Raw genomic sequence first — 25,271 nt, 5'->3', positions numbered from 1 at the left:
GCTTTGCTTTTTTTACAGTTTTGCTCTTTGTAGCTGAAAACTAAGAGGACAGTGATTAGAGCTTTTACCTAAAACAAAAAATTAGTAAAGCTGCTTTTCTGGCCGCTTTATCTAATAGCAATAAATCTCATCGAGTGGAGTGCATCTGTCCTTACAGATGTGGCTATTCTGAGACTAAAGAACTTCAGATGGTGCTACCGGTGCTTTAGACCTAGGTACCAGGGTCTTTTTGCTGCTGCGGTAGTTATATTTTAGCGAGGGAATCTGTGGAGATTAGAACATCAAATGCTGGCTCCTCATTATAGTCAGATAAATGGGTTATAGCTGGGGAAAAGTATGGTGATTCATTTTTTAATGAAAAGAAATGGCTTCATTTTTGTTCTGTTCCTGGTAATATGCTATCTTCTAAATGTGTTGTCTTGAAAAAGTTTAATCCCAGTTTTAAAAACTACATTTTTTTTTAATTTGAACTTATTGCCTTGGTTTTCCAGTATGAGTATTCCTCTCAGGCTATTATTTTTAGATGCTTAAGACTCTTGTTTAAAAATAAAAAGTATGTAGCTTGGAGTTTAACGCAGCCAGGTCAGTAAGTAAGAATAAATTTTCAGTGTTTCCATCCCTCCATCCTCCCCATCCAGAGCTCCTGAAGGGGATCTGTGTTTTTATTGGCCCTCACTGATGAAATTGTCTCTGGTTATTATACCCATTACAAAGGGGTGAGGGGATGGTCCAGACGGCCTTTATTGTCTTCATCCTGTTCATGAATGATTCAAAAAACAGTATCCAGTTCCTGGAAGCTCTAGGGCTTTGTTTTTAATTTTGACTAATTGTTTTCTTGGAATAATGATCAGTGATGACTTCAGAAAGCACAGTCTTCTGGTGCACAGATCATTAATGACTCACTATATCTTTAGTAACAGTTAAAAATATGGTTCACCACAATTTTAAAAAGTCCTTGTCGATTTGCTCACAAAGGATGCGTAACGGGCGGTAGGAATACGCAGAGATGTTGTATTTGCTTATTATTTCCTCTTCATGACCATTTTGAGACACAGAATCTGAGGCAGCCAAAAGCTAGCAAGAAAAAGGGAGTTGCGTTGGAGGACTGGTCCAGATGGAAAATATTGTCTGTTTAACCTCGTGTTTTTTTAACCTGGCCCATGACAAAGTCATGGGCAGTGACCCTCTTGCCTCCTCCTTAACTCCTTTACAGTGATGCCGTGCAAGTACCACTCCATGTTTTTGAGGCTCATCTGTGCTGGGAGCACTGAAATTAGTCCCCTGTTCGGGAAGACTGGCTTTCTTGGGGATTTCATGGTGGAGATTTCATCGCACACGTTCTTCAAGAGTAGCGCTGGAGGATAGTGGAGGGAGGAGAGAACGTTATCCAGCCAGTGTTGGCAGAGGGTTCCAGCAAGGTTTTTCATCCCTCATCACTTCTCTCAAGCGCTGAGCGGGCAGGTCTGTTGTCATCCCAACTTGGTTTTTCCCTCAGGGAAATGTCCTGTAGGGCCTTGTGCTGTCTGAGCTTAAAATGCATCCATGAAGTTGCTGCTCAGGATTGACCATCGAGTCTTTCCAGCCTGGGGTGTGACTGCGCTCTCCCAGGCCCAGCTCCCCATGCAGCGGGGCAATGGCTGCCCTAAGCAAACACCTTCAAGCTCTTAACCCCTCATCCAAAATGTGCCTTCCTAGATGCCAGGTAAAATTTTGGTCAAGACCTTCCCACAGTGTTGGCCACCGTGTATACTTCCCAGTGCCCGTGATGCCCCAAAGGCCGGCGGTAAGAGACCAGCTATGATCGTCAGCTCATTTTGGAGAAAGCCACCTGCCACAAATAGGACACACAAAAGCTAGTCAGAGATCATACGGATGACAAAGCGTGATGCAGAGTGGTTATCATGTCAAAAGCAGGACCTTTGGCGTGGTTTTCACAAAGCTTTGGGGTGGTCACATGATGGGAATGGAGAAGAGCTTTTTATTTTCACAGGGAGTGTTGACTGGAAGGAAGCTTGGAAGTGGAGGCAAGGAAACGTTGTCCTGGTGTTTGATTCCGTGTCGCATCTTTCTGAACAAAACTCAGTGCCTGTAGGTATACATTTGTGGGCGTGTATATACAAAGTATGTAGAATGGAATCATACAATAGTTTGGGTTGGAAGGGACCTTTAAAATTCATCTCGTACAACCCCCCTGCAATGGGCAGGGACATCTTCAACTAGATCAGGTTGCTCAGGGCCCCATCCAACCTGACCTTGAATGTTTCCAGGTATGGGACATCTACCACCTCTCTGGGCAACCCGTTCCAGTGTTTCACCACCCTCATTGTAAAAAATTTCTTCCTTATGTCTAGTCTAAATCTACCCTCTTTTAGTTTAAAACTGTTACCCCTTATCGTATCGCAACAGGCCCTGCTAAAAAGTATGTCCCCATCTTTCTTATAAGTCCCCGTTAAGTACTGAAAGGCTGCAATAAGGTCTCCCCGCAGCCTTCTCTTCTCCAGGCTGAACAACCCCAGCTCTCTCAGCCTTTCCTCATAGCAGAGGTGTTCCAGCCCTCCGATCATTTTTGTGGCCCTCCTCTGGACCTGCTCCAACAGGTCCATGTCCTTCCTGTGCTGAGGGCTCCAGAGCTGGACGCAGGACTCCAGGTGGGGTCTCACCAGGGGAGAGTGGAGGGGCAGAATCACCTCCCTCAACCTGCTGGCCATGCTTCTTTTGATGCAGCCCAGGATACAGTTGGCCTTCTGGGCTGCGAGAGCACATTGTTGGCTCATATGCACCTTTTCATCTCTCGGTACTCCCAAGTCCTTCTCAGCAGGGCTGCTCTCAACCCCTTCATCCCCCAGCCTGTAGTGATACCGGGGGTTGCCCCGACCCAGGTGCAGGATCCTGCACTTGGCCTTGTTGAGCCTCATGAGGTTCACATGGTCCCATTTCTCGAGCTTGTCCAGGTCCTTCTGGATGGCATCCCATCCCTCAGGCATGTCAGCCACCCTGCTCAGCTTGGTGTCATCTGCAAACTTGCTGAGAGTGCACTCGATCCCGCTGTCTGTGTCATCGATGAAGACGTTAAAGAGCACTGGTCCCAGTACGGGCCCCTGAGGGACACCACTTGTCACCGATCTCCATCTGGACATCAAGCCATTGACCACAGCCCTCTGGATGTGACCATCCAACCAATTCCTCATCCACCGAACAGTCCGCTCATCAAACCCATATCTCTCCAATTCAGAGAGAAGGATGTTGTGGGGGACTGTGTCAAAGGCCTTACAGAAGTCCAGATAGCTGACATCCATAGCTCTTCCCTCATCCAGTGATGCAGTCACTCCATCATAGAAGGCCACTAGGTTGGTCAGGCAGGACTTGCCCTTGGTGAAGCTGTGCTGGCTGTCTCGAATCACCTCCCTGTCCTCCATGTGCCTTAGCATAGCTTCTAGGAGGATCTGTTCCATGATCTTGCCAGGCACAGAGGTGAGGCCGACAGGTCAATAGTTCCCAGGGTCCTCCTTTCTACCCTTTTTAAAAATGGGTGCAATGTTTCCCTTTTTGCAGTCCCCAGGGACTTCACCTGACTGCCATGACTTTTCAAATATCAGGGAGAGTGGCTTGGCAACTACATCAGCCAATTCCTTCAGGACTCTGAGATGCATCTTGTCCGGTCCCATAGACTCATGTATGTTCCGGTTCCTCAGGTGGTCATGAACCTGATCCTCTCTTACCGTGGGAGGGAGTTTGCTCCCCAACTCTCCGTCCATCAACACGAGAGGTGTGGGAAGAGAGATTGCCAGTGAAGACGGAGGCAAAGAAGTTTAGTACCTCAGCCGCTTTCTTGTCTGTTGTTCCCAGTTTGCCAGTCTTGTTCATCAGGAGGGGTACACTTCCTTTGACCTTCCTTTTCTGGCTAACATACTTGTAGAAGCCCTTCTTATTATTCTTTGCATCCCTTGCCGAGTTCAGCTCCAGCTGCACCTTGGCCTTCCTGACCCCATGTCTACACAAGTGGGCAGCGTCCCTATACTCTTCCCATGATACCTGTCCCTCCTTCCACTGCCTGTGTGTTTCCTTCTTGCCCTTTAGTTTAACCAGCAGGTCTTGGCTCATCTCTTGCCTTCCTTTCCTGATTTCTTAGACCTGGGTATCGAGAGCTCTTGCTCTCTATGGAAAGCATCCTTAAACACACATTTCTCGGTCTGTGTCAGCTTTCACTCTTAAGAGACCCCAAAATACAGACTAACCATCTGAGTCAAAAAGAGGTGGTGAACTGTGACAGGGGAGGATGCATTTGAGGTGTAATACAGGACTGCCTGAGTATTCAGTGTCCGATGTGCTTGGGCGGAGGGAAGAAATGATCGGCAGAGCTTTGCCAGCTATTGCAGACACTTTGCCAGCTATTGCAGACACGCAGTCCTCCCAAAGAGCTTGCATATCTCTGAACCCTTTTTTTTTCAGTTTGGTGACATTGTGGGTTTTTTTAATGACATCCAAAACTGCTCTATCAGAATTTCCTCAGACCTGATGAGATAATATATAAATATATAAAGAAATACAGAAATATATATTTCTATATATCATAGAATCATAGAATCATTAAGGTTGGAAAAGATCATTGAGTCCAACCGTTAACCTATCAAGACAGCCAAGCCAGTATACCCACCTTCAAAGACAACCACTGAACTGTTTGTTCTCTCTTTCTTCCCTCCATCATTTGCAATATGTTATGAAATCGTATTGAGAAGAGCAGTGTGGTAAGATAAACCCAGTGAGGTTAAAAAAGAAAAAGCCAAGTCTAATGTTGTCTGTACCTATTCTATTGTTTAAAATCCAGCAGTGGCCTGAAATTGTATCAAACCCTTTGCCATACATAGCACAGGATTCAACAGCATATTAGAGGAGTTTCTTCTGGAAAGCATCTCTGGGATGTTTTTCACCAAGCGTGTGTTGTTCTGTTTTCATAACGCACCAAAGATGTATTTGATTTCTTCATGTGACTGACTGGCTTTGTTAAAAGTTATGTTGAAAGTTACTCGTTTGGAAGTTCCTCTTTTGTTGTTACTTGTCTGGTTCAGGGGATGCTCGTGTTGCCCAATGTCCTTCCCTGCTCTGCTGCCACAACAACAACAAAAAACCCAAACTAAAACCAATCGCTGCCTCTACATTGGTTCAAAATGAGAAGCTGTAATGTCAGAATAAGGTATTTTAACGGCATTTAATTACAGCTCTTTGTTAAACGGGTACATACAGAAGCAGCACAAACCCATCAAATGGTAATGCTGAGTTCTCATCAAGAACTTGTTTATTGGAGAATCAATCGAAGGAGTCCAAAAATGCCATCTTCACTCCCTAGTTATTTTAGGAGCTCTATACCATGAACACCCTTTTTATAACCCAGGCTGATATTTTGGAAAATACCACTGCAGTAAAATTTCCTTTATGTGTCTACAATTTGTTTCCAAAACTGTTGATTGGGCTTGTGGGGAGAAAGGCCATTCCAAATGTAAAGCTGCTTCCCAGCATACTTTATCTCAGGATAATACTTTTATCCCAGGAAATTAAGGCACATTTTATAATGTCCAGTGGTACGTTACCGAGCCTGCAGTGGAGCAGAATGAATGCGATAAGCCCAGCATACCACCGTGTCCATTTTTCTTACAACTTCTTAGCTATTTATCAAACTTGGTTTTCAATTTATGAGCGAATTTAGTCCTCCTGAAAATGAAACGCTGCTTTTGGCTTCACATCAAGCATAATGCAGGCAAGCTCGTGCCGGCGTCACCATGCAGCCCTGCCAATGCACCTCTCTCTTCGTCTGCAGCGCCGCCAATGCATCGTCCTGAGCTCTTCCTGCAGTTTGGCAGGCTCTGAGAAATTAATCACTACTGTTTTGTGGTAGGTACAAACAACAGCTGACATGAATTGAACCCAGCTTTGCTAATTAATATAGCCAAGATGAGTTTTTTTAAATCTCCGGAGGGGAGGCAGAATGATGGTTCGGAGAAGGAGTCATCTGGATTTTGTAAACTTCTCTGAGCTCCACGTGAGCTGTAAAGGCTTGGGAAGGAAGGGAGAGCCAGGGGTGCAAGTGTTGGATGATCAGTGAACATCCCTGTTTGGCATTCAGCAGCGGTGCAAATGAAAGCAAGCTTAAGGAACGGGAGGAAATAAACCTGAAAATTTAATTACTTACTGCTCCTGCAAAATCTGTGCTAGCTCTTGTCTCCTAACCTTGAAGAAAGATGCAATAGACATAGGAAGATATAATAGGCATTACCAGGGTTATGAGATGTGAAAATCCTGTGGGCAAGGAGGGAAGACAGACGTTCCCTGTTCTCATCACCATTTTTTATTTTATATGTAGACCTCTTTTTGTCCCCCCTAGCCCCTAATATAGTCCAAATCTTTCTGTACAATCTCTACTACCTCCCAGCCCTGTGGTAGGACAGTAAGCAGGGAAATTGAAAAGCAAGATATTTAAACCGGAAACAAGTATTTTTGTTACTATGGTGCACAGCTAGCCCTGGCTTTGTTAGTGTCTGTTGGTCAAGAGTGTAGCAGAAAGATAAGCCATTGGTACAAACCCCTAGGCTTGCAAGGATTAAAAAGGTGTAGTGCTTTGATGTTTGAAAGGAGAAGAAACAGGTACATTTAAGGACACAGGCCCACTTACAAACTTTATTATACTTCCACTTTAGGTCAGCTGTCTAAAACCAGGCAACAGCATTCAGTATTGCACATCTTCCTCCTGTTCCCTGCTTCCTTAAGGAAGGGGAAGCTTTGGGTTTTGTAATATTGCTCTTCTCCCTACCTTAAAAGACAGCACAATTCATTTTTCTTTTATCCAAGAGCTGCTACAAATTGTGACTTGGTTCTTGTCCCTCCACTCAAGAGCTGAAGTGAGAAGACACAAGGTGGTGTCGCTGCGCCCTCATGGCCATGATGTGCCAGGCCAGCAGGAGGTCTACCAGGCAAGGTCCTCGGTGCTTAGGTTGGTCTCCCAGGAGGACATGTTCAGTCTGATTGCAGGAATGGGAAGGAGGTGAAACATGTCCTATTCCTCGCAGTCCTACAGAAAGAGCGATGACCTTACATCTGCCAAGGGGAACCGGTCACAAATCTTACAGGATTTGATGCAGGAGAACAAGGCTGCAGCGTTACAGATTTACTACCAATGACAAATGCGTCTGTTCTGCTCAATGCTGATGTCCAAACTGTGGATGCAAAAGGAAAGGTTGCCGTTGTGGAGAGAAAAAAGAGAGACTTCTCCTCTGCTTCAAAGACACAGAAAGCTAAATGAGCCATTCACATCATCTCCATTTTCCTCTGGAGAAGTGGTTAAGTTCTTTTATATTTCATCGCCCTCTCCTCCCCTTGTTCATTGGGAGAAAAAGAAAGAGATAACCAATTAAATATCTGATGTGGAGGGGCTGCAGCCTTTCTTTGTGCAGAGGTATTTCCAATTCTCACATGCTTATTTTCATATTCAGTTTTCATATGCCAAGCAGATCACTTATTAATTGTTAAATGACTGCTCTGCAATTCAGTTATGGAAATAATTTCTACTTCAGTACCACTTGCCCTTGAATTGAGAACGAGAGGTCAACCAAAATTAGATAACTTTTCTTTGAATTTTTTCTCTTTCTAAAAAAAGATATGGTTCACCATGATGCCTGTCAAGAAGACTATGAAGTGCTGTGCGTTAAAACAATCTTCGTGGCAAGGCTGTTTTTGGGATCACGTTGGGAACTGTTGTCCTGATCTGTCCTGATTAGACTTTTAAACAGATGAATCCAGGGGAGGTGCATTGACTGTAACGCAGAATTCGTATTCTATTGCCTGTATTCATTTCTAGGATTAATTTAGAACTTGCAGCTTGAATAAAACAAAGTTGTAATATTAGCTGAGGCAAAGAGAGCTGTGTGGGCAGAGCCTATGGCCCCTTGACTTCAGTGGGATTCTGCACAGGCATAAGTGTCCTCCCACGCTAATCTCTTTGCAGGATTGCACCTACAGCTTCAGCTTTCATTGTGAGCCTTTGCTTTTCCTCTTACACAGGGAAAGAGGCTAGGAAAAAAAAAAAGGAGTTATGTATCACATAGCAAATGTTAGCAAGGACACATTCTGTGTTTTAAAAAAAAAAAAAGGCAAAGAAAAATGCAAATCTGTAGCTTCTCCATTTTTTTCAGCAGAGAGCTATATTCCTCTGGTGTGTCCCTGCTGGCACGTAACACTGGTATTTTAGTGCATTTGATCCAAAGGTCACTGAAGTCAGTTCAGAGATTCCCGCTATCTTTAGTGGGCTTTGCACCACACTCAACAAGAGCTGCTGTTTTGCTGATAAATCCAAGTGCGATGTCCATCCCAAGGCTTTGGAACAGCAATGGCAGCAGTGTTGGAGGGGCTGTAAAACAGGCTGGACTGCAAATACGTGGCTGCCCTCCTTTCCATGGGAGGTTCCTCAAGGCGAATTGAAAGACAGCAGTTTGCATTCTAAAAGAAATAAGAAAATATAAAAAATGAAATAAACCAATTTTTTGCCAATTTGTTTTTTTTCCCCTTCTAAGTTCATACATTCAAATTACTAAAAAGAAACAAGTATAGTTATTTTGGTCCCGCTGAGAATATGTGTTTGCAGTGGCAACGTAACTCTGAATAGTCTCTTTTGTCCCCATAAATTCTATTTTCAGATCATCGGAAAGGGTAGAGATAAATGCCATAAAAACAGCAAAAAAAAAGCCTGTTTGGCCTGACCACTTTGTCTTGTTAAATATTTTAAGAAGGAAGACCCAGCTGAACGCGTGCTGAACTGCAGGCATATTTTCAAGCCTTTGGTACACTGTGTTAATATTTTTAGATGAGCCCTTCTGCCCAAATGAGAGTACCTTTTCACTCTCCTTAGAGGCATATTCATGTGTAATTCAGGATTTGCATGATGCACCAGCGTGCCAAGGACAGAGGGTTGATGTTTTCATAACGAGATGGGGATGCTGCTGGTGGTGCGTGTGCCTGTGAGGGTCTGTTTTGCCAGGCTTTGTGCTCTTCCTCCTCTAGGTGCTAAAATACCCTGGAGCAAATGGATGCCTGGCATCGCTGTGATGCTATAAACACAGCCGGGATAGATGTGCATAAACAGATGCCCTTGAAAAATTACTTTATGAAAAATTCCATTTTGTGGGCACAAACGTATTTGCTGTAGCTGGGTCGTGCTGATCTAAGAGCTTAGGTGCAAGAATATAGGGACGTTTTGAATACGGGACTTTTTGAGGGCATTGCCTGTCACTGTTCAGAGAGGCAAACCAGCAAAGGATTTGCATGGCCTTTACTAACCACTTGCAAAACTTGCAACAACCAAAGACCAATGTGCTTTTTGTTCAGCTCCTCATGTTGAAGTATTTCAGCAACGTGCCCTGTACTCCCCTCCCTCATCTGCTCCTCTGTTTCAGGCAATCTGTCTGCCTTTTAGACCACAGGGCAAGTATGCATGGTTAAGAAAGGAGCAGAAAAGAAGGTTTTAAACACTTATTCCAAAATGCTGATTCCGAGTAATTTTAATCTTTGGTCTCTTCTTTGACCAAACCAGGTATTGTCTTCACTGAAGACAGATTGGCATCAAAAAGCAAAGACCTTCTAGCCATTGCCATCAACAGGAGCCAGGATTGCCTGCTGTCATGGAAAATATAGCCACTTGAACTGTCCTAGGGTATTAATTTCCACTCAGCTTTTATATTTGGTCTAATACTTTTAGGCAGGGCATTAATGGGCACTCGAATCCTTTATGTAACAGATAAACTGAAACACTGAAGAGCTGCGAGGGAGCAAAAGAGATCCATTTTGGGGGATGCTAACCAAGTTATTAAGCCTGCAAGCTGATAGTTCTCTCAGCCAGAATATGCCAGGATCCCAAGTCACGCAGCCTCCTAAAGGTCAGGTATTCTCTGCTCAGGTTTTGGCTGTATTCTTTGACTGTGAGATTATTTTTAAATGCAGATTACTTAAACTGTGTGTATGTAGTTGGTATAAAAATAATTCTTAACCCCACAGCTCATTCCTGTTTTCCTGCCAGTAAATATTGCGGTAACTGAGAGGAACATGGTTGACACTGATTTGATTAAATAAACAGTTAAGTTAAAAGCACAGAGATTTCCTTATGTAATTAAGAGTTAACTAAATGCACAGTCTGCAAACTCCAGTCTTGGCCATACCCTGTAACAAAAACATGCCCCCCTGGCACGGAGGGTTTGATGTTATAACATGGTACTTTCTGATACATTTAAGAAGATGGTAAATAATATCACAAAGAAGTTGAAACTTGATTCTGAAAAGGGTTTTTCTTATGATGCTGAATGATGCTTGATTTTAATTTTTTTGCAAAGCTGAATGAGTCCCATGTTAGATAATAGGGAAGTTAAAATGTAAATATGAATTCTAGGTCTGATTAATGTTCTCGCTAGAGAAGCTGAATCTAGGGTAAAACAGAAGGTCCTTCCAGTAAGGGCTCTCTTTTTCTTAGATTAATTTCATACTGTAATTAAGTGCTACAAGACTGAAAAACAGAAACTAGCCTAGGTATTTGGAGATTAAACATGTAGAGAGAAAGCTGTAGACTGATATTTTAGCGCTGTGAGCGGGCTTAAAAACACCAACCAAACAAAATGTGGCGCAAGGAAACAAGTACAGCTGTCAAACAAGATAGAAATAGCAAAATGCAGATCAGCACAGGAAAGCAACAATCATAAGGGAGGAAGGACATTCACCCTTTAAGGTCCCCTGCAGGGGACTTTCAGAGGAAAGTACATCACCTTGCAGTGGTTCCACTGAGAGACTCTGTGTTAGTTAAGAGCTGACACAGCAGAGCTCGAATAAATGATGATGGAAGTTTCTAGTCTCTGGTGCCCTTGTGAGCACCGGCAGTGGAAGGACTGGGGAAGCAGTGGGGGAGCTGAGATGAGCTGGAGAAAAATGTGATTAAGAAGTAAGATGAGAAGTAAGATGATGTCCTGCCAGAAATATAGCATATTTCCTTTAGTTTTTAAATATATGTGTTGATTCAAATCTCACAGTGATACAAAGGTAATTTTTTATTTTTTTTAATGCTGTCTTTATATACTTGTCTGTACAGTTTGGTGAAACTTGAAGGTATCGCTGCATTTTTTTTTCCCTTTAAAACCTCTTAAGCCCTGCCAGATATCCGTAGGCTTGCACTAGGGCATTCACATGGAGAAAGATAAATACAAATGTTAAATGTAATATTTCAGCCTCTGTTTCCCTAAGATTGCATCCTATGACAGACACTGGAATTGCATAAGATCCCCAAAAGCTTTCTTCTAAAGGAGCAAAAATAATGTGAAACTTTCAGTCTAATTTACACTTTTAGGGTGACTGGGGACTGGCAACCGTGTTTGTTACATAGTTAATGTAATTCCGCAAAAAGGTTTTATGTACCATCTCCCAAATGGGGGTTAGACCAGCGATAACCAGTCTATGAGGGTAGATTCAGCCTAGATATAAGGAAGAAAATTTTTACAATGAGGGTGGTGAAACACTGGAACGGGTTGCCCAGAGAGGTGGTAGATGCCCCATCCCTGAAAACATTCAAGGCCAGGCTGGATGGGGCTCTGAGCAACCTGATCTAGTTGGACCCCCCATTGCAGGGGGGTTGCACTAGATGGCCTTTAAAGGTCCCTTCCATCCCAAAGCATTCTATGATTCTATGATTTCCAAAAATTGACCACAAGCACCTAAATAAATTCTCCCTAAATTTTCCCTTAGTAAGCCTTGACCTTGAAGAGTCTCAACTCTCTAGACTTGTATTGCCTCTTTCTTCTTGTTGTAAGGAGGAAACGGCCCTGCCTGTTGGACAGGGGAGGAGCAGGGCTTTCTCCCTAATACACACACGAAGTGATATAAATCTCTGCAACCCACCTGCACAGAGGTCTTTTAAGCTTGCCTAATGGAAACAAAGTTTGTGCAAATGAAGCAAATGCATTTCTTAGTTGGTGATTTTAACTCTCTGCTTGTTTACACCTTCTTCTACATAACAGCTGGGCTCAAGACGCAACCAGAGTGGCATACTAGCATCACCAAGAAAGTATCAGCAGACTAAGCAGGTGAAATGATTTATTTCACATGCTGTTACACCTGTTTACTTCAAGCCAGTCAAGCAGCAGGAGAAAAATGCCCCTGGTAAAGATTAAACATCCCATGCTTGTTGTTTTAGAGTTTGAAAGAACTCTTGAGCTCAGCCGTGCTTTCAGAGATGCTGGGGTTCAACTGAAAACAGTCTCGATGTGCTTTGTGTCAAAATAGTGTCCGTAGGGGCAGAGAGGAGTTAGGGGAGGTTATTTTTGCATTAATTTTTTAAAATCAGTTGAGATACAGAGATGCCTCACTTTTCATTTCCACACCAGGAGTTAGAACATAACACTTTTGGTTCTCTTGCCATAACTCCACTCCCATCTAAAGAAGGCAACAGCAATGGCAGTGCCTTTAGTTAGGATTACTCACCCCTGTATTTGGTGGCCTTCAGCTTTGACCAACTTACACGGTCAGTATTTCCCTTGCCAGGCTGAATCCTTCCCCAAACTAGTTTGTCCATCTCCAAGATAAAGACTAAGAGGGAAAAATGTTCTGGGGGTTTCTCCTTAAATATCTTTTCATATAGGAAATGCTGTAACGTTTTTTTGGGGAAAAAAGCATGGAAATAGTAAGCTCAAGGCTTACAGCAAGGTCAGGGACGTGCTTCTTGGTGCCCTTATGAAAAAAAAAAACCTGCCTTAAACAAGGCAGGAGCTTCTGAAAAATCTTATCTGTGCGTCCTTGATAGAGATTTTGTCCAGTGGCTCAATTCCTAGAGGATTTTGCCTGAATTGAGCATGTTCCAGAGTGGAAATGTAGCCTCTGGATGCTCTGGGCACTGCTGTAGGTACCTGGCTCTGGGTTCAGGCTGATGAACAGGCTATCCAAGGGCAGGACGCAGGGCATTTCCAGAAGGTAAGAGACAACCTCATGTGTAAGACAGTCAAGTGTGACCTCCGGGCTTATTTCAGTCCAGAGAACCCTGGCGTGAGGCTTGGTGAAGCTGGCTGCAGCTGAGCACTTCAGAGCCATTTCCCAACGAGATGTTCCCCATTTTCTGGGTGTCTGCGGCAGATGCGGGTAACTCTGCAAAGAGCCATATGCTTACAGCCACAGGTAGTTAGAGCTGTGTTGAAAAGGTACGGAGCACTATTAAAAACACTGCAGGTTTCTGAAAAATGGGGTAGATATCTCAAACTGTGGCTACACCAGAGGGATTTTGGGTTCTGCATCTCTTTGCCTGTTTACCAAATGCTGAAATGAAGCCGATGCAGCTTCATGGGGATGATTGACTTTGCAACCTTAGCATTGGTGCTCAATGTTGGCATGTGGGACTCAGGACGACAAACCAGGCCATTTTTAAACAATTAGTATTAACGCATTTCAGTCACTCCACATTTATGAAGCTGGTTGACTGTGGGGTTGGAGAAATCATTGGGAATTCCCTATCAAATTCACAGTTTTATAATTAGTGACTTGAACTGTGAACAGACAGGAGGCCAAAATACTATGTATGTTATATACATTTAAACATACACCGCTCTTCAGCGAGGGAAAGCCATAAAGGGTTTTCCATTCTATTAACCTCTCATGGTGGCTGATGACCACAGCAGATTTGGAAAGGCATTTTATGGGGTAACTTGAGTCTCAACTACCTGAAGACGTTGTAAAAGGGTGTTGGAGGAACCAGGTAAGTAAGCTTAGCAAGTGGCAATCAATCCGATAAGCCCACATAAAAAGTTACAGGTATAATCTTGCAAAGAGTCATCGGTAAATCAGAATGAAATTTGCATTTTGTCAACATAACCAGGTCTTTTTTTCTGAATTGCGTTGGTAGCAGCAGAACTGTGGCTTTTATAACCTTTCTTTCCCGGCCACAGCAAGTTGCCATATGAAGTAGCTCAGCATTCGGGGTATTTGAATGTGTTTTGCCCTCGTAGGAAAGACATTAGTGGTGTTTTCTCTGAAACAACTGAGGGTTTGGGCTAATTGGCATCAATAATGAATGAGCAGTGTCCTCGCAGCATCTGGAACACAACGCTTATGACTGAGCACTCTTTCAATAATGAAAAGAAATAGGAGATCACTAATCACAAACGCAGGGTAATTACCCATGTTAGATGTCCACCAATGAACCAAATGTTCATTGTCAACCTCTGTATTTATGCATCGTGGTAGAATATTTTTAAGTGGAAGCGTGGATAAGTAACCCCCGTAATACAGAGTTTGTGTAGAGAGAGCACACAGGGTAGGATGCTGCTCTCTGGGTGGGATATGAGGAATACATAAGGTTACAACAGCTCAAAAAAGGAAATGCATACAAATCAAAGTGATTTTTTTTTTAAATCAAAGAGAGGAAGTTGGAAGGCTTACAGAAACCAATGCAGGTTCATATCAGCAGTTTGAAAACAGCATAGCCATACAGAAATTATGTAAAGCTTGCATAAAAGTATTATGTTGTCTTTTTTCTTATTAATTCTTTATGATGTGAAATGTATAAGAACTTCAGTGTACGCTTCCTTCTAATTAGTTACACTGATGAAAATATGGTTTGGGTTTTTTTTTTCTTGTAACACTTTCTGAAAAGAAACCTGTGCTTCCAAAAGACACAAAGACCAGCAGGTTAAAGCGTGTGCATCTCTGCAGCCACAAATATTCATCTTTCCTATAAGGTATAACATACTAGATGGACTATTTTCAGTAGGTTGATACCGTAAAAGCAATGACATTACATTCGCCGTGCAGTGTCAGAGACCTAGTCTTACGCTCCTGGAATTATTCCAGTTTCTACAATCCTTTATCTATTTAATCTGTGATATTACAGGCTTCATGTTACATTAAAAGTATTAAAAAATCTGCAAGCGGGTTAACTTTTTTCCCCCACGTGGATGTAATAATAATTCACTTAAAAGATTCTTGGTTCATGTAATACCAAAATAATGTAGAAGAATTAGAAGGCACTTTCAGTTACAAATATTTGTGCTTTATTTTATACAGTATTATGGAAATGAATTGCACTTTACTTTAGGGTTTTCGAAGGCCATGATTATAGGTTTGTTGCAATTGAATTGAATTAAAAATAATTAATTTAGTATTGTCAGAAATGTGGTCATATGAAATCAATGGATTGCCATCCATTCCAATTTTTCTGGAATTATCTAGACTTTGCTGTCATTATCTTATGCCCCAGTGTATCTTGCAGAATATTAATGAATCTCAAAATAACTTCTGAAGTTTGCAGTGGGATCACGATTGATGCAATGTGATAGGAGATTTGATGCAGCATCTCGTACTTTTATCGCCCTGCATTGGTTTGTGGCAGCTCAGGTTTTGTTGGTTTTTTTTCTCTTTTCACCACTTATCAGGTGTTCCTAATCTGAGAGTCTAAGCAGCAAAAATTAATTGCTCTCATAAACATCTGATGTGAAGTATTTTCACTTAGTGTGAATCACCCAGTTCAATGTGGTATTGCCCTGATTCTTGAAGAAGTAAAAAATTAGCTCAAATGCAATATTTTTCTTCTTTTTGGGTCATCTTTTCCTAATTTCGAGAACAATGTCATGGTAACTTATGCATTATCTTTTATTATTTTTTTTTAGCATTAATTACACAGGTCATTTCTGTCTCCCTCTCCCCCCAGTCCTGCTAGGAATGGCACGAGCAACTGTTCCTTGGAGAAGCAAACCTGGAGCACTAAGGAAGTGCTCTGTGCTGGGCGGAGCTTCCACCCTGATGGTCTGCGAGAAGATCAAGTGTAGCTTGTTGTGTGTTTTGACATGTAGCAGAACAGAACCCAATACCTCTTACCAGGCAGCCCTTCAGGGCCTGCCAGCGATACCGGGGTGAGGCACATTTGAATTGCGTGCAGCAGGTGTCAAGGAGAGGTCCTCCGTAGAAAGGTTTGGAAGCAAGTAATAGTAATAATAAAGCTGAGGTGAGTTTATCAGGGTTTTTTTATCAGGGTTTATTTATTTTCCGCCATCAGGCAGTACAATAGCAAATTCCCACACTAATGAGTAAGTAAGAGTAGTCTACAATGAAGGCAGGCTTCTACGCTAGAGCTGGGCGGCATAATTGCAAAAATGACTTGAAGATGTGCCTTTTCCAAGGAACGTGCATCCTTGCACCATTTTAAAAAGCGTCTAATTTCCAGTTTGAATTTTGGGTTAGGTTGGGATTTTTTTTTTATTTCTTGTCTTTTTTGGGATAGGGGAGGGTGTTTGGGATTTTTTTTTTTTTTTTAATTAAGATTTGCATTTCTTTATCATGCAAGCCTCTAAGCAGGTCCAGCTAAACCCTGAAGGTAGTATCTTATTGTTTCTGTCCGTGTTAGAGAAATAACTCTAACATGGAGCGTGCTGTCAACAGCTTCCGGCATTGGCCGGGGCACTGGCGTGACTGGGGCTACTTGCCAGTTCAACACTGGAGCCAGTGGGCTCCGCAGGCAGCTCGCTGTCACTGCTTTGGAGCCACCTCCTCTCCCCCTGCTCCCAGTGGTGCTGGCGTGTCGAGGAATGACCAAAGCCACCTTGTACTTTAAGTCTATCGACTTAAAAACTAGCCAAGTGACCCTGATGGAGCACTGCTTAAAAAAGGTCTAAAGGACTTTGACTGGTTTGTATGGTTTTTTATTTGTAAAGTTAAGGTACAGTTATTACTGTCAGGTGTGCGCTACCCCCTCTGCCAGTTCTCTAGGTTTCCTCACTGACTATTTCCAGACACTTTCTTTTCAACTACAATGATAATCTTTTCGTGATTAAGAAATAAAAAAGGGATAACTGAGAACGTGCAGTTCCTGGTTGTGAGAAGGGGAAGCTGGACCAGACCGGCACAGGCAAAACCTGCTCTGGTGCTGAGCCAGCGAGGAGGAAAGCACACCCAGGGGGAGCGTCAGCACCTCTCTGTAAGGGTAGTAAGGTATAAAATGGGAGCTGATAAGGTAGTCGGTCATTATTGATTTTCCTATTGAAATACTATTATAGTTGTGGCTTGGGATATTACTTACAGGGTAGTCTCTGCAGGTGTTTTACTAAAATAGTATTTAAATGTCATTAGCAAATTTGGAGGAAGTGGGAGAGTTGACATTTTCAGGTAAACCAGAAGATTTTCTGGTAATCCTAACTCATGCTGCTGAAGCAGGTTATATCTAAGCCCATGCATATGTTCCCTTTTACTCCAGATAAGCAATGTCTTAATACTTGCTTGCAAAAATTAAAAAAAAAAAAAACAACAGTTGGTAAGCTATAGATTTACTCCGAAATCAGTATTTTGTCTTTTCTGTTTAATTAATGCCTTGGAAACAAAGTGACATTTGTTTCTGCTTGTGGGTGTTGCTGGAGAAGATGAGTGTGCTTTGAATTCCCATGCATGTTTGCAGTAGTGCTCATTCCCGTGTGATGCAAGCTGACTGTAAGTTCAGGCTTGCGTGATGTCTTAGTGACTAGCTCCTTGTACCACACCAAACTGAGCAGCTTTCTCCAGGATTTTTATTTACACCCCACAGGCTTTTCTGTTTGCAACCTAATTTGCTTGTATTGTGAATTGTAAGATACTTATCTTACAATTCATCATTCATCTGGTGTTAATACATCGCTGATTTAACCCTAGCCCTGCTGCTTTGATGTAAGCCAAGCCCAGAATTTCCTTAGTGCGCTTAGAATAAAAGTGAAAGGTGGTTTTTAGATACACATTTACAGAGATAAATCTGTTTGAAAGAAAATGATTGGCTGTCTTGTAATGTATGTGGCTTTATATATCCTTGCATTTCTTCTGAATATAAGATATATGCTATTCAGACGTATAAGTATGCCCGAAATCCTCCAAAGGCATGTTGTCCTTCCATATATTTCAGTACTTTTTCCTGCTACAAAGAATAAGCCTGTCTGAGCAAGATGCCTGGCACTTGGTTTTGCAGCAGGAGGGTGTCCACAACTGGGCTCACTTGCTGGGAAGTCGGCAGCATCCACTGAGGTGCAGCGAAACCGTGCGGGGCTGGAGGGTGCCTCCTTATCCCTTCCCAAGCTCCTGCCGAGCTGCCACACGCATCCTATCGCAGATCAGCGTGGGTTGACTTGTGGCACGTGAGCCAGATGCAATCTGCAGACTCCTGGCCTACCACCTCTTCTGCAGAGGAGACCGGGGCAGCTGTTCAGGTGGAAAACTATACGTGGTTGTCTCCCAGCATATTACGGTAGAATATGATTTCGTTTTGGAGGTATTCCTTGCTGTTTTCACTACCCAAGCTAACATGAAATGCTGAGAGGTTTGACGGTCATGATTCTGGAGTCTTTATTTTCCAGTGATGGCACTTAATTATTTACGTAAAACATACATGGTATTTTTCCTGGTTCACAGAGGAGGTAGGAGACTTGCTTGGCTGCAGAATATTCAGTGATCTGGAAGGAAAAGTGACATGGAGTAGTGAAGAATTTGTTATGTATTGCTTAGCCATGAGGAACTCAGAAGTCATTAAAAAGCAGCAAAATTCATTTCTATACAAAATGTTATACTAGAAATTTCTTTGATTCACCCTTTCACACATCCCATTGAGAAGTGGAGAAACAAGTTACTTTTTATTTTAATCACATATCACTGAATGGTTGGGCTTTGGCCCAAAGAAAAGGCAACACTTCTGAACTCTACTACTTTTGTTAATAACTTTTATTGAAATTCTGGCTTCCGCAATTCTTTTAATTAAGAAAAAACCCTCCCTAAGTAAAGCACTTTGCTTACTGCAGTATCAAAAGCTGTTAATAAGGATAACGAGGTTTCCTTGCTAGCAAGCAAATGCAAACTGCAGGTGTAAAACTGTTTTATTGGCTAGTCCTTTCCAAACCCACTTAATGTCTTTGTTGACCAAAGAAATTGGGAAAGCTGAAAATTCATGTGGGTTCTTAATCACAATGAAAGGTACCAGGATGTTGGAAGGCAAGTTGGGTTTCTGGTGACAATACAGATTTGGTTTGTACTTATGCAAGGGGCAGCTAAATCTTTAAAACATCCTAATCTAATGCAAAACCTAAGCCAGGAGAATAAAATATCTTCCAGAGCAATGAAATTACATTGAAGCCCAACCTCTGCAGAGAAAATGATGGCGTTGCCTGTACCAAAAGGATAAGACCTAAAACCCCATGATACTCCCATTGCTCTAGGAAGCAGCTGCGTGAGTACAGAAGTCCATGTCTGTACCTGGCTGGCTGGCTGGCTGTGTTCACACACAGGCATCAGAACCTGATGCTTTTTCGCTGTCTAAAGAGTTTGCTTTCATGGTAATTCAAAATTGGACAATTCCTTTGCAAAGAGCCATTAATGATCTTACCAGCACCACATTAAGTGGAGAAGGCTTTTATGCATGGGACTGGCACATTGGCTGGTGGCTGCCCATCATGGGGTGTCCTTGAGGTTTCTTCTTCCCTCCCAGTCACTCAGGACAAGGTCTGTGGGTCCCAGTTTGTGGCATCTCTCCTCTTCCACTTCCACGTGATCTGAAGCAGTTCTCTTCCTGTGGGCCCCTCTTGGCAGTAGCACCTGTAGCCCAGCGGCCTCTGGGACCCCAGATCAAGCAGCTATGAGTGGGCTTGTTCCCACGGGACATGGACCCTGTGCTCGCTCTGGCCATGTCTGAAATCCATGGAGGTGAGGATAGGCACACAGCATCACCTGTATTCTCTTTGCGTAGGGTTTTAAAGTGCAACTGCTTTTATATGAAATAGTATCCAACCAGACAAACCCTGCATTTCTCTCTGTCTCAGTTTCTCGAACGCCGTAGAGCGCTACCTATGTGAGGTGGGGTTGGCTCCCTCTCCCCTTGCACGTGACACCTCCACTGAACCATGGAGACCTGCTCTCCTGGTAGCCGGCCAGCTCTCTGTTTGACAGCACTCCTCTGACCTAATGGAAGGAAGCCCCTGGTCCCTTGAGCCCACCTGGGTTGTGGGTTGTTAAGGCTGTCATCAACACCTTGGCGTCTTGTGTAGTTGCTGAGCAATTTTTGTTTCTTACCCCTTGGCAGGGGTTTCTCCTTACCTCTCTCAAAGCTTTGTTTGAGGTGTTTCCACCTGGGTAGGCAAATATCTGCATGTAGCAACCTTCATTGTCCTTGGGCCAGCGAGCGTGAGGCATGGTACCCCACTGACTGCATCCGTACCAGCGCTGCCTCACGACCACTGTTTGCGAACAAAGCTGAGTTCCTCACTTCTGCATCAGGAGATGCCCCAAGCCACCGCCCCGGCCTGCGGAATGAGCCTTAGTCAAGACACTTCGTGATCCAAAGCAAATTTACCGCCAACTTACATTGCAGTCCTGGCAGTGACCAAGTTCCCTGAATGCTGAGTGTTGTAGGAGGTCTCCGAATAAAGTGGAAATGAATATGAATAAAATGATACATGAATTCAGAGGGGGTTTTTTTTGTTTTTCCAATATAATGGCCAAAGCTTAAAAATACTAGATGTATCAGAAATGCTGGGAACCATTTTAAGTAGCTGGTCAAACTGATGCAATAGAGAACAGGTGTATTTTTTTTAAGTTTTGAATGTGTAAGGATTGGTTTTCTAAAAATACATGTTTTTTTAAGTGTAGTTACTGAGATAAAGAAAGTTGTGCTTCTCTTAGTCTCTCATATAAATATTTTTGCAGCTCTCTCTTGTTCCTGAAAGAGAAAAAAACCTAGAAGACCTAATTCATGGCTGGGGGGAGTTTGTGTTTCTTGGATGTTTGTTTTGCAGCTCCTTTTTATAGCCCAGGCTCAGGAGGGAAGTGGGAGGAGGGGTGGGAAAGCATGTGGGGAGAAAACCAAGACAGTCGCAGGACGTGGAGGTCCATTCCCACACCTTTCTGAGACCATCGAGCTTGGCTTTCCAGCCTGAAGGTGGGGATGCACGTGCCGTTTCCATTGCACACAGACATGCTCTAATGACCCTGCTTGTCGCGCATACACACGCCTTTTTCCAAAGGCTGCATCCATCGCCATGAAGGGCTCAGCTGAAGTCCAGATTTCGGTCTGGTAGGCAAGTGTGCCGTGCTTCAGGGCTTCAAGGCACTGCTACTCATGCTTTGGGTATGAAGTATTCACCACAGCCGGTCCCCATCCCGTGAAGGGGCTCGTGGTGCTGTCATTGTGTGTTTGGTGGCTTCAGATAAGAAGTGTTTGGTAGCCTGCTGATGTTCTAGTTTGTTAGCTTCTGGGTTTATTTTTAATGAACGACTCATTCCATTTTGGGTTTGCTTAACTACAAGAGATCCAAGTGGGCTGAAAATTTCTATAACAATAGCAAGTATTAAAAGTGATGCCTTGTTTCTTGCTGAGAAGGAGCAGAGATACCAAATTTATCCTGCTCCTGGAGGACACCTTAGGGGAGCGACGGGAAGTTTTAATTTCACAGCTCCATCTTCTTTTTTCTTTGTTTTTTCTCCTTATTTGGAACTTTGTGGAGAATATAAACCAACGAAGCATTAAATAAAACTAAAGCCTAATTCTGAGCAGCCTGATTTACAGCCCTCTCAATCATGTTTTATGTTGGTCCACATGAGAGTGTGATAACTATTTAAATACCGTCCAATCCACATAGGAAAGTTTTAGCTGTTTTAGAGATAAAAACATGCTTTATGAGTACACTTACACTTGTATAAAGTGGCATGCAGAGTCTTAGTATAATCAAAGAGTGTCCTTTTGCTCCATTTACATTCCTTTTAACTGACAAAACCTGAAGAAGGAAAAAAAAAGCCTCCTTATGCCTTAGGCTCGTGCAAAAACATCTCCACCAGAGCTGGGACATTCGGTCTTCTGTTGGCTCACACTCACTATGTGGTTAAGCTGTAAAATCAGCTTATGCAGATTTTCAAGGCTTCATGGGCAGACCCTGGCCTGGGGAAGTCTGTTGATGGGCTCCCATGACTTGAGGTGCACAGTTGTGGCTGGAAAGCCACAGATGTCAACAGGAGTTTGGCCTTGGAGTTTGTCCTGTTGAGGACTATGACCCAGGGCTGCGTAGCGTGGCACCGCGTTTTAGGGAAAAGATCAAGACAGAAATCAGGCTGTGGCCATGGCACACATGTTGAGGAAAGAGTTCAGGTTATGGAGAGAAGAGCTGTTTTCAGACATTGTCTGTGAAACAAGACTTACAATGTGTTACAGATATTGGGATGATTTTAGGTTGGTGAGAAAAGCTTCTGCTTCTGCAGTAGCTTTTCTGTGAAAGAGAGCTCAAAACTTTTTTCTGGTCAGGTCTGGGAAAACAAGGATGCTAAAACTGGGGGGGATTTAGCTGGTGGAGCTGAAGAGGCATTGGCTTTGCAGTCCCAATTTGCAGCAGTTGCACTGGTTGGGCTGACGCTGCCCATTTCTGCTCCTTTCAGTGGAGAATGGTTTACTGCAGCAAGGTCTGTGATCTGGTTTCAGCACAATGCTTCACAAAGCTTCAGGGTTTAAATAACGGATTGCTTGAGATTTGACTTTCCCAGTGCTTCCTAATCAAGGAATGTATAGAGAGATATTTCAGGGTTCTGTTCAGGCTTTCTCATGCAATCTCCTGCAAACACATCTTCAGGCAGATCCAACCTAGCTTTTTTTCAGTGCACTCCTAATCAGACAGGAAAATACAAGAAAGCCCACTGCCAAATGGAGTTAAGCTGTCAAAATCCTCACCAAACATTTTCTTTCTGCACAGTGACCAGCTGTAATTATGCTTTTCTGTAATTATGCTTGCAGAGATATTTTATACAAAGGTATTTTCCATACAAGGTGTCAATAACCATTGTCAAGGACAAGAAAAACAGTGCGAGAGAGCCCTTTCTTCCAAGTCCTAGATTTCATATCTGTGGTGTTATTGATCCCGAATGTTTAATGCTACTTTTGTGATGTTTTGGAATGTACTAAGTAATATTATAAAGATGAACAATTAATTTTAAACAAAACAAAACACAGCCTACAGTAATAGTTTCCAAGAGGATGCCGTTTATGAGCATAATTGCATCTAAGTACCAGCATTAGGGGAGAGACAGTGATATTTGAAGACAAAAAAAAGTTTAAAGTGCATGCCACTCTCATTTTACAAGGTCTTCTTTCTCAGAAAGTTTCAAGTTTTAAGGTTTAAATCACTGTTTTAATTTCTGCCTTGAACTGTGGTAGTTCCCTGTATGACTGATGTCTGGGCAGAAGCCCTGGCACAACTTTTCCATGCGCTTCCACATGCTCGGCTTCCTGATCACTGACTTCTGGCACCTCATTTCTTTCCCGTTAGCATTCTTCTGGCAGTGCCTTTGTGATAATTGCAAACAAAATGATCCCCTTGGTTCTTCTGTGAACATTTTGCTTCGTATCTCACTTGCTGGTTTGGTTCTTCCAAAAAATGAAATGATCCATGAATCCTTGGGAGAATGAGAGAGGGTAAAAGGTAAAACTGTTCCAGATGCCTGGGGGAAAACACTTGTAACAGTCCTAAAATGTGGTTAGTAGAAGTTGATGAGTTTAATTTGTCCGATGATCTTATCCTTGTGTATTAACTATTGATTCCATAAATGTAAACAATGAAGTTGCAGTGTTTTGGTTAGATGCTAATTGTATGGAAAAAACATATTTTGAAATAATGATAGAAATTTTAATCTCGTGGAAAACAGATGAGACCTGGAGATGCCCTTCTGCTTTTGTAAGCACCACAGGGTCTGTGTTACATATAGAAATTCAGTGGATATACAGTGACTCTGATTGCTAAAACTATTCCAGTGTCTCATAAGGCAACCTCCCTCCATACTGTCTGCACTTCCCTCTTCAAGTATTTTCAATTTGTTTCTCTGTCATGGATGGTGCTTCACCTGGAATGACTTCTAGTACACAGTCGCACTCCTGGCAATCTCAAACGTTTCTTCTGCCAGACTCACCATAGGAAATACTTTGCAACTATAGACATACCAGTAGGTAAGGCTAATGGACTGGAGATCTCAGGAGGCCTTTTCACATTGGTGTTTATTAATGAGTTCCGTATCATTTGAACTTTTTTTATATGTGTACACACACACATATATATATTCTTTATTTATTTAGATATATTCTTTATTTTCTTGGCCTTTGACAAGATCCTTTTACTATATCCCAATATCCATCTTGTCAGAGAGTAACTATTTTTTAAGATGTGACAGGACTTTCCAGAGCAAATCAGTGCCGCTTCTTAACTTGCTTCTAAGTTTATATTGACACTAGAGCCCATGTGTAAGAGAATATAAAACTCTCCTGAATTTCCAGACTGGAATGTCCTGTACAAGACTGTGTTTTGGATTCTTGTTTTCCCCTGTATAAAATCTGTTTTTCCTATGTGACGAGCTTTGTGCGGTGGCTCCAACCACTTTGTAGTTCCCAGCATCTGCAGCAATGCTTCGGGGATCACCAGATTGGAAAGAAAAGTGGAAGTCTCAGATGTAAATAAATTTCTACAAGTTTTGCTAAAGTCTGCAGCTAAGGAGAGACCCAAACTGATGCCTACATTGAAAGGCGGGCAGAGCTCAGCTTTCCTGTGTCCTCCTTGGCAGCTGCTGGCTGGCCTGCCAGCGCGCACTGCTCTTGCTCGGTAGGTGTATAGCCAACCTCTGGGTCTATTGAGGTTATTTAAGTGGTACCAGGAAAAAAGGAGACACGGGACGCAAATTGTCAGGAAACTAGAACTCGCTATCCTGCCTCCATTGTAAGCCTGAAAAACCATTATCTTTCTCAACTATTGTTCTTGCAATTTTGTTTTTTAGGAATCGGAGTTTCTCTGTCTGGAGTTTGATGAAGCCAAGGTGAGCCAGATGCTGAAGAAACTCTCGGAGATAGAGGAGAGTATGACTTTGTTGACTCAGACCACTTAACCAAATAAAGAGATTGCAACTCAGAAAACAAATGACCCTCAGTACTTTGTCATAATTCCTGTTTCTGCACGTAAAATAGGTAATGATTGTTAAATCCCAGCTATAACTGTACAGCACATTCACAACCAAGCATCGGCTAAGTTACATTGTGAAGCTTTCTCCAACCCATCCTCCAGGCCTGTTCTTCAAGGCAGTGGTGGCATTGTTCACATAAAGCTGTGCATAATCAGGGCTTCGAGTTTAGTGTAGCTTTTCTCTTTTTTCCCCTCAATCAATTTTTAAGTCTTCCAGATGCTGTAAATACTGGGCTGGATGAACAGCAAAGGTAAATTGGCCAGTTGTGGCAGGGGAGAAGTGAGCAGAAG

At 42.8% G+C, this 25,271-nt stretch overlaps 1 protein-coding gene across 5 annotated transcripts in view; it reads left to right on the top strand.

Annotated features, from left to right (window-relative positions):
- The window catches only part of COMMD1 (copper metabolism domain containing 1), an 88,281-nt gene extending 63,323 nt beyond the window's left edge, over positions 1-24,958 (top strand). Inside the window, exon 3 of one of the 5 annotated variants that reach the window (XM_082306339.1) lies at positions 24,799-24,958. In XM_082306339.1, the coding sequence (XP_082162465.1) occupies positions 24,799-24,906 (108 nt within the window). In that variant the 3' untranslated portion in view covers positions 24,907-24,958. Of the gene's footprint in view, positions 1-6,840; positions 7,241-9,778; positions 9,794-15,709; positions 16,147-24,798 lie in introns of those variants that run through there. The other 4 variants (XM_082306340.1, XM_082306343.1, XM_082306344.1 and 1 more) reach the window with 4 other exon arrangements.
- The last annotated feature ends 313 nt before the right edge of the window (positions 24,959-25,271 follow it).

The sequence above is a fragment of the Platalea leucorodia genome (assembly GCF_965183815.1).
Source record: "Platalea leucorodia genome assembly, chromosome: 3".
NCBI lineage: Eukaryota > Metazoa > Chordata > Aves > Pelecaniformes > Threskiornithidae > Platalea > Platalea leucorodia.
The sequence above is the reverse complement of the archived record's forward strand: the minus strand, read 5'-3'. Positions and strand labels throughout refer to the sequence as shown.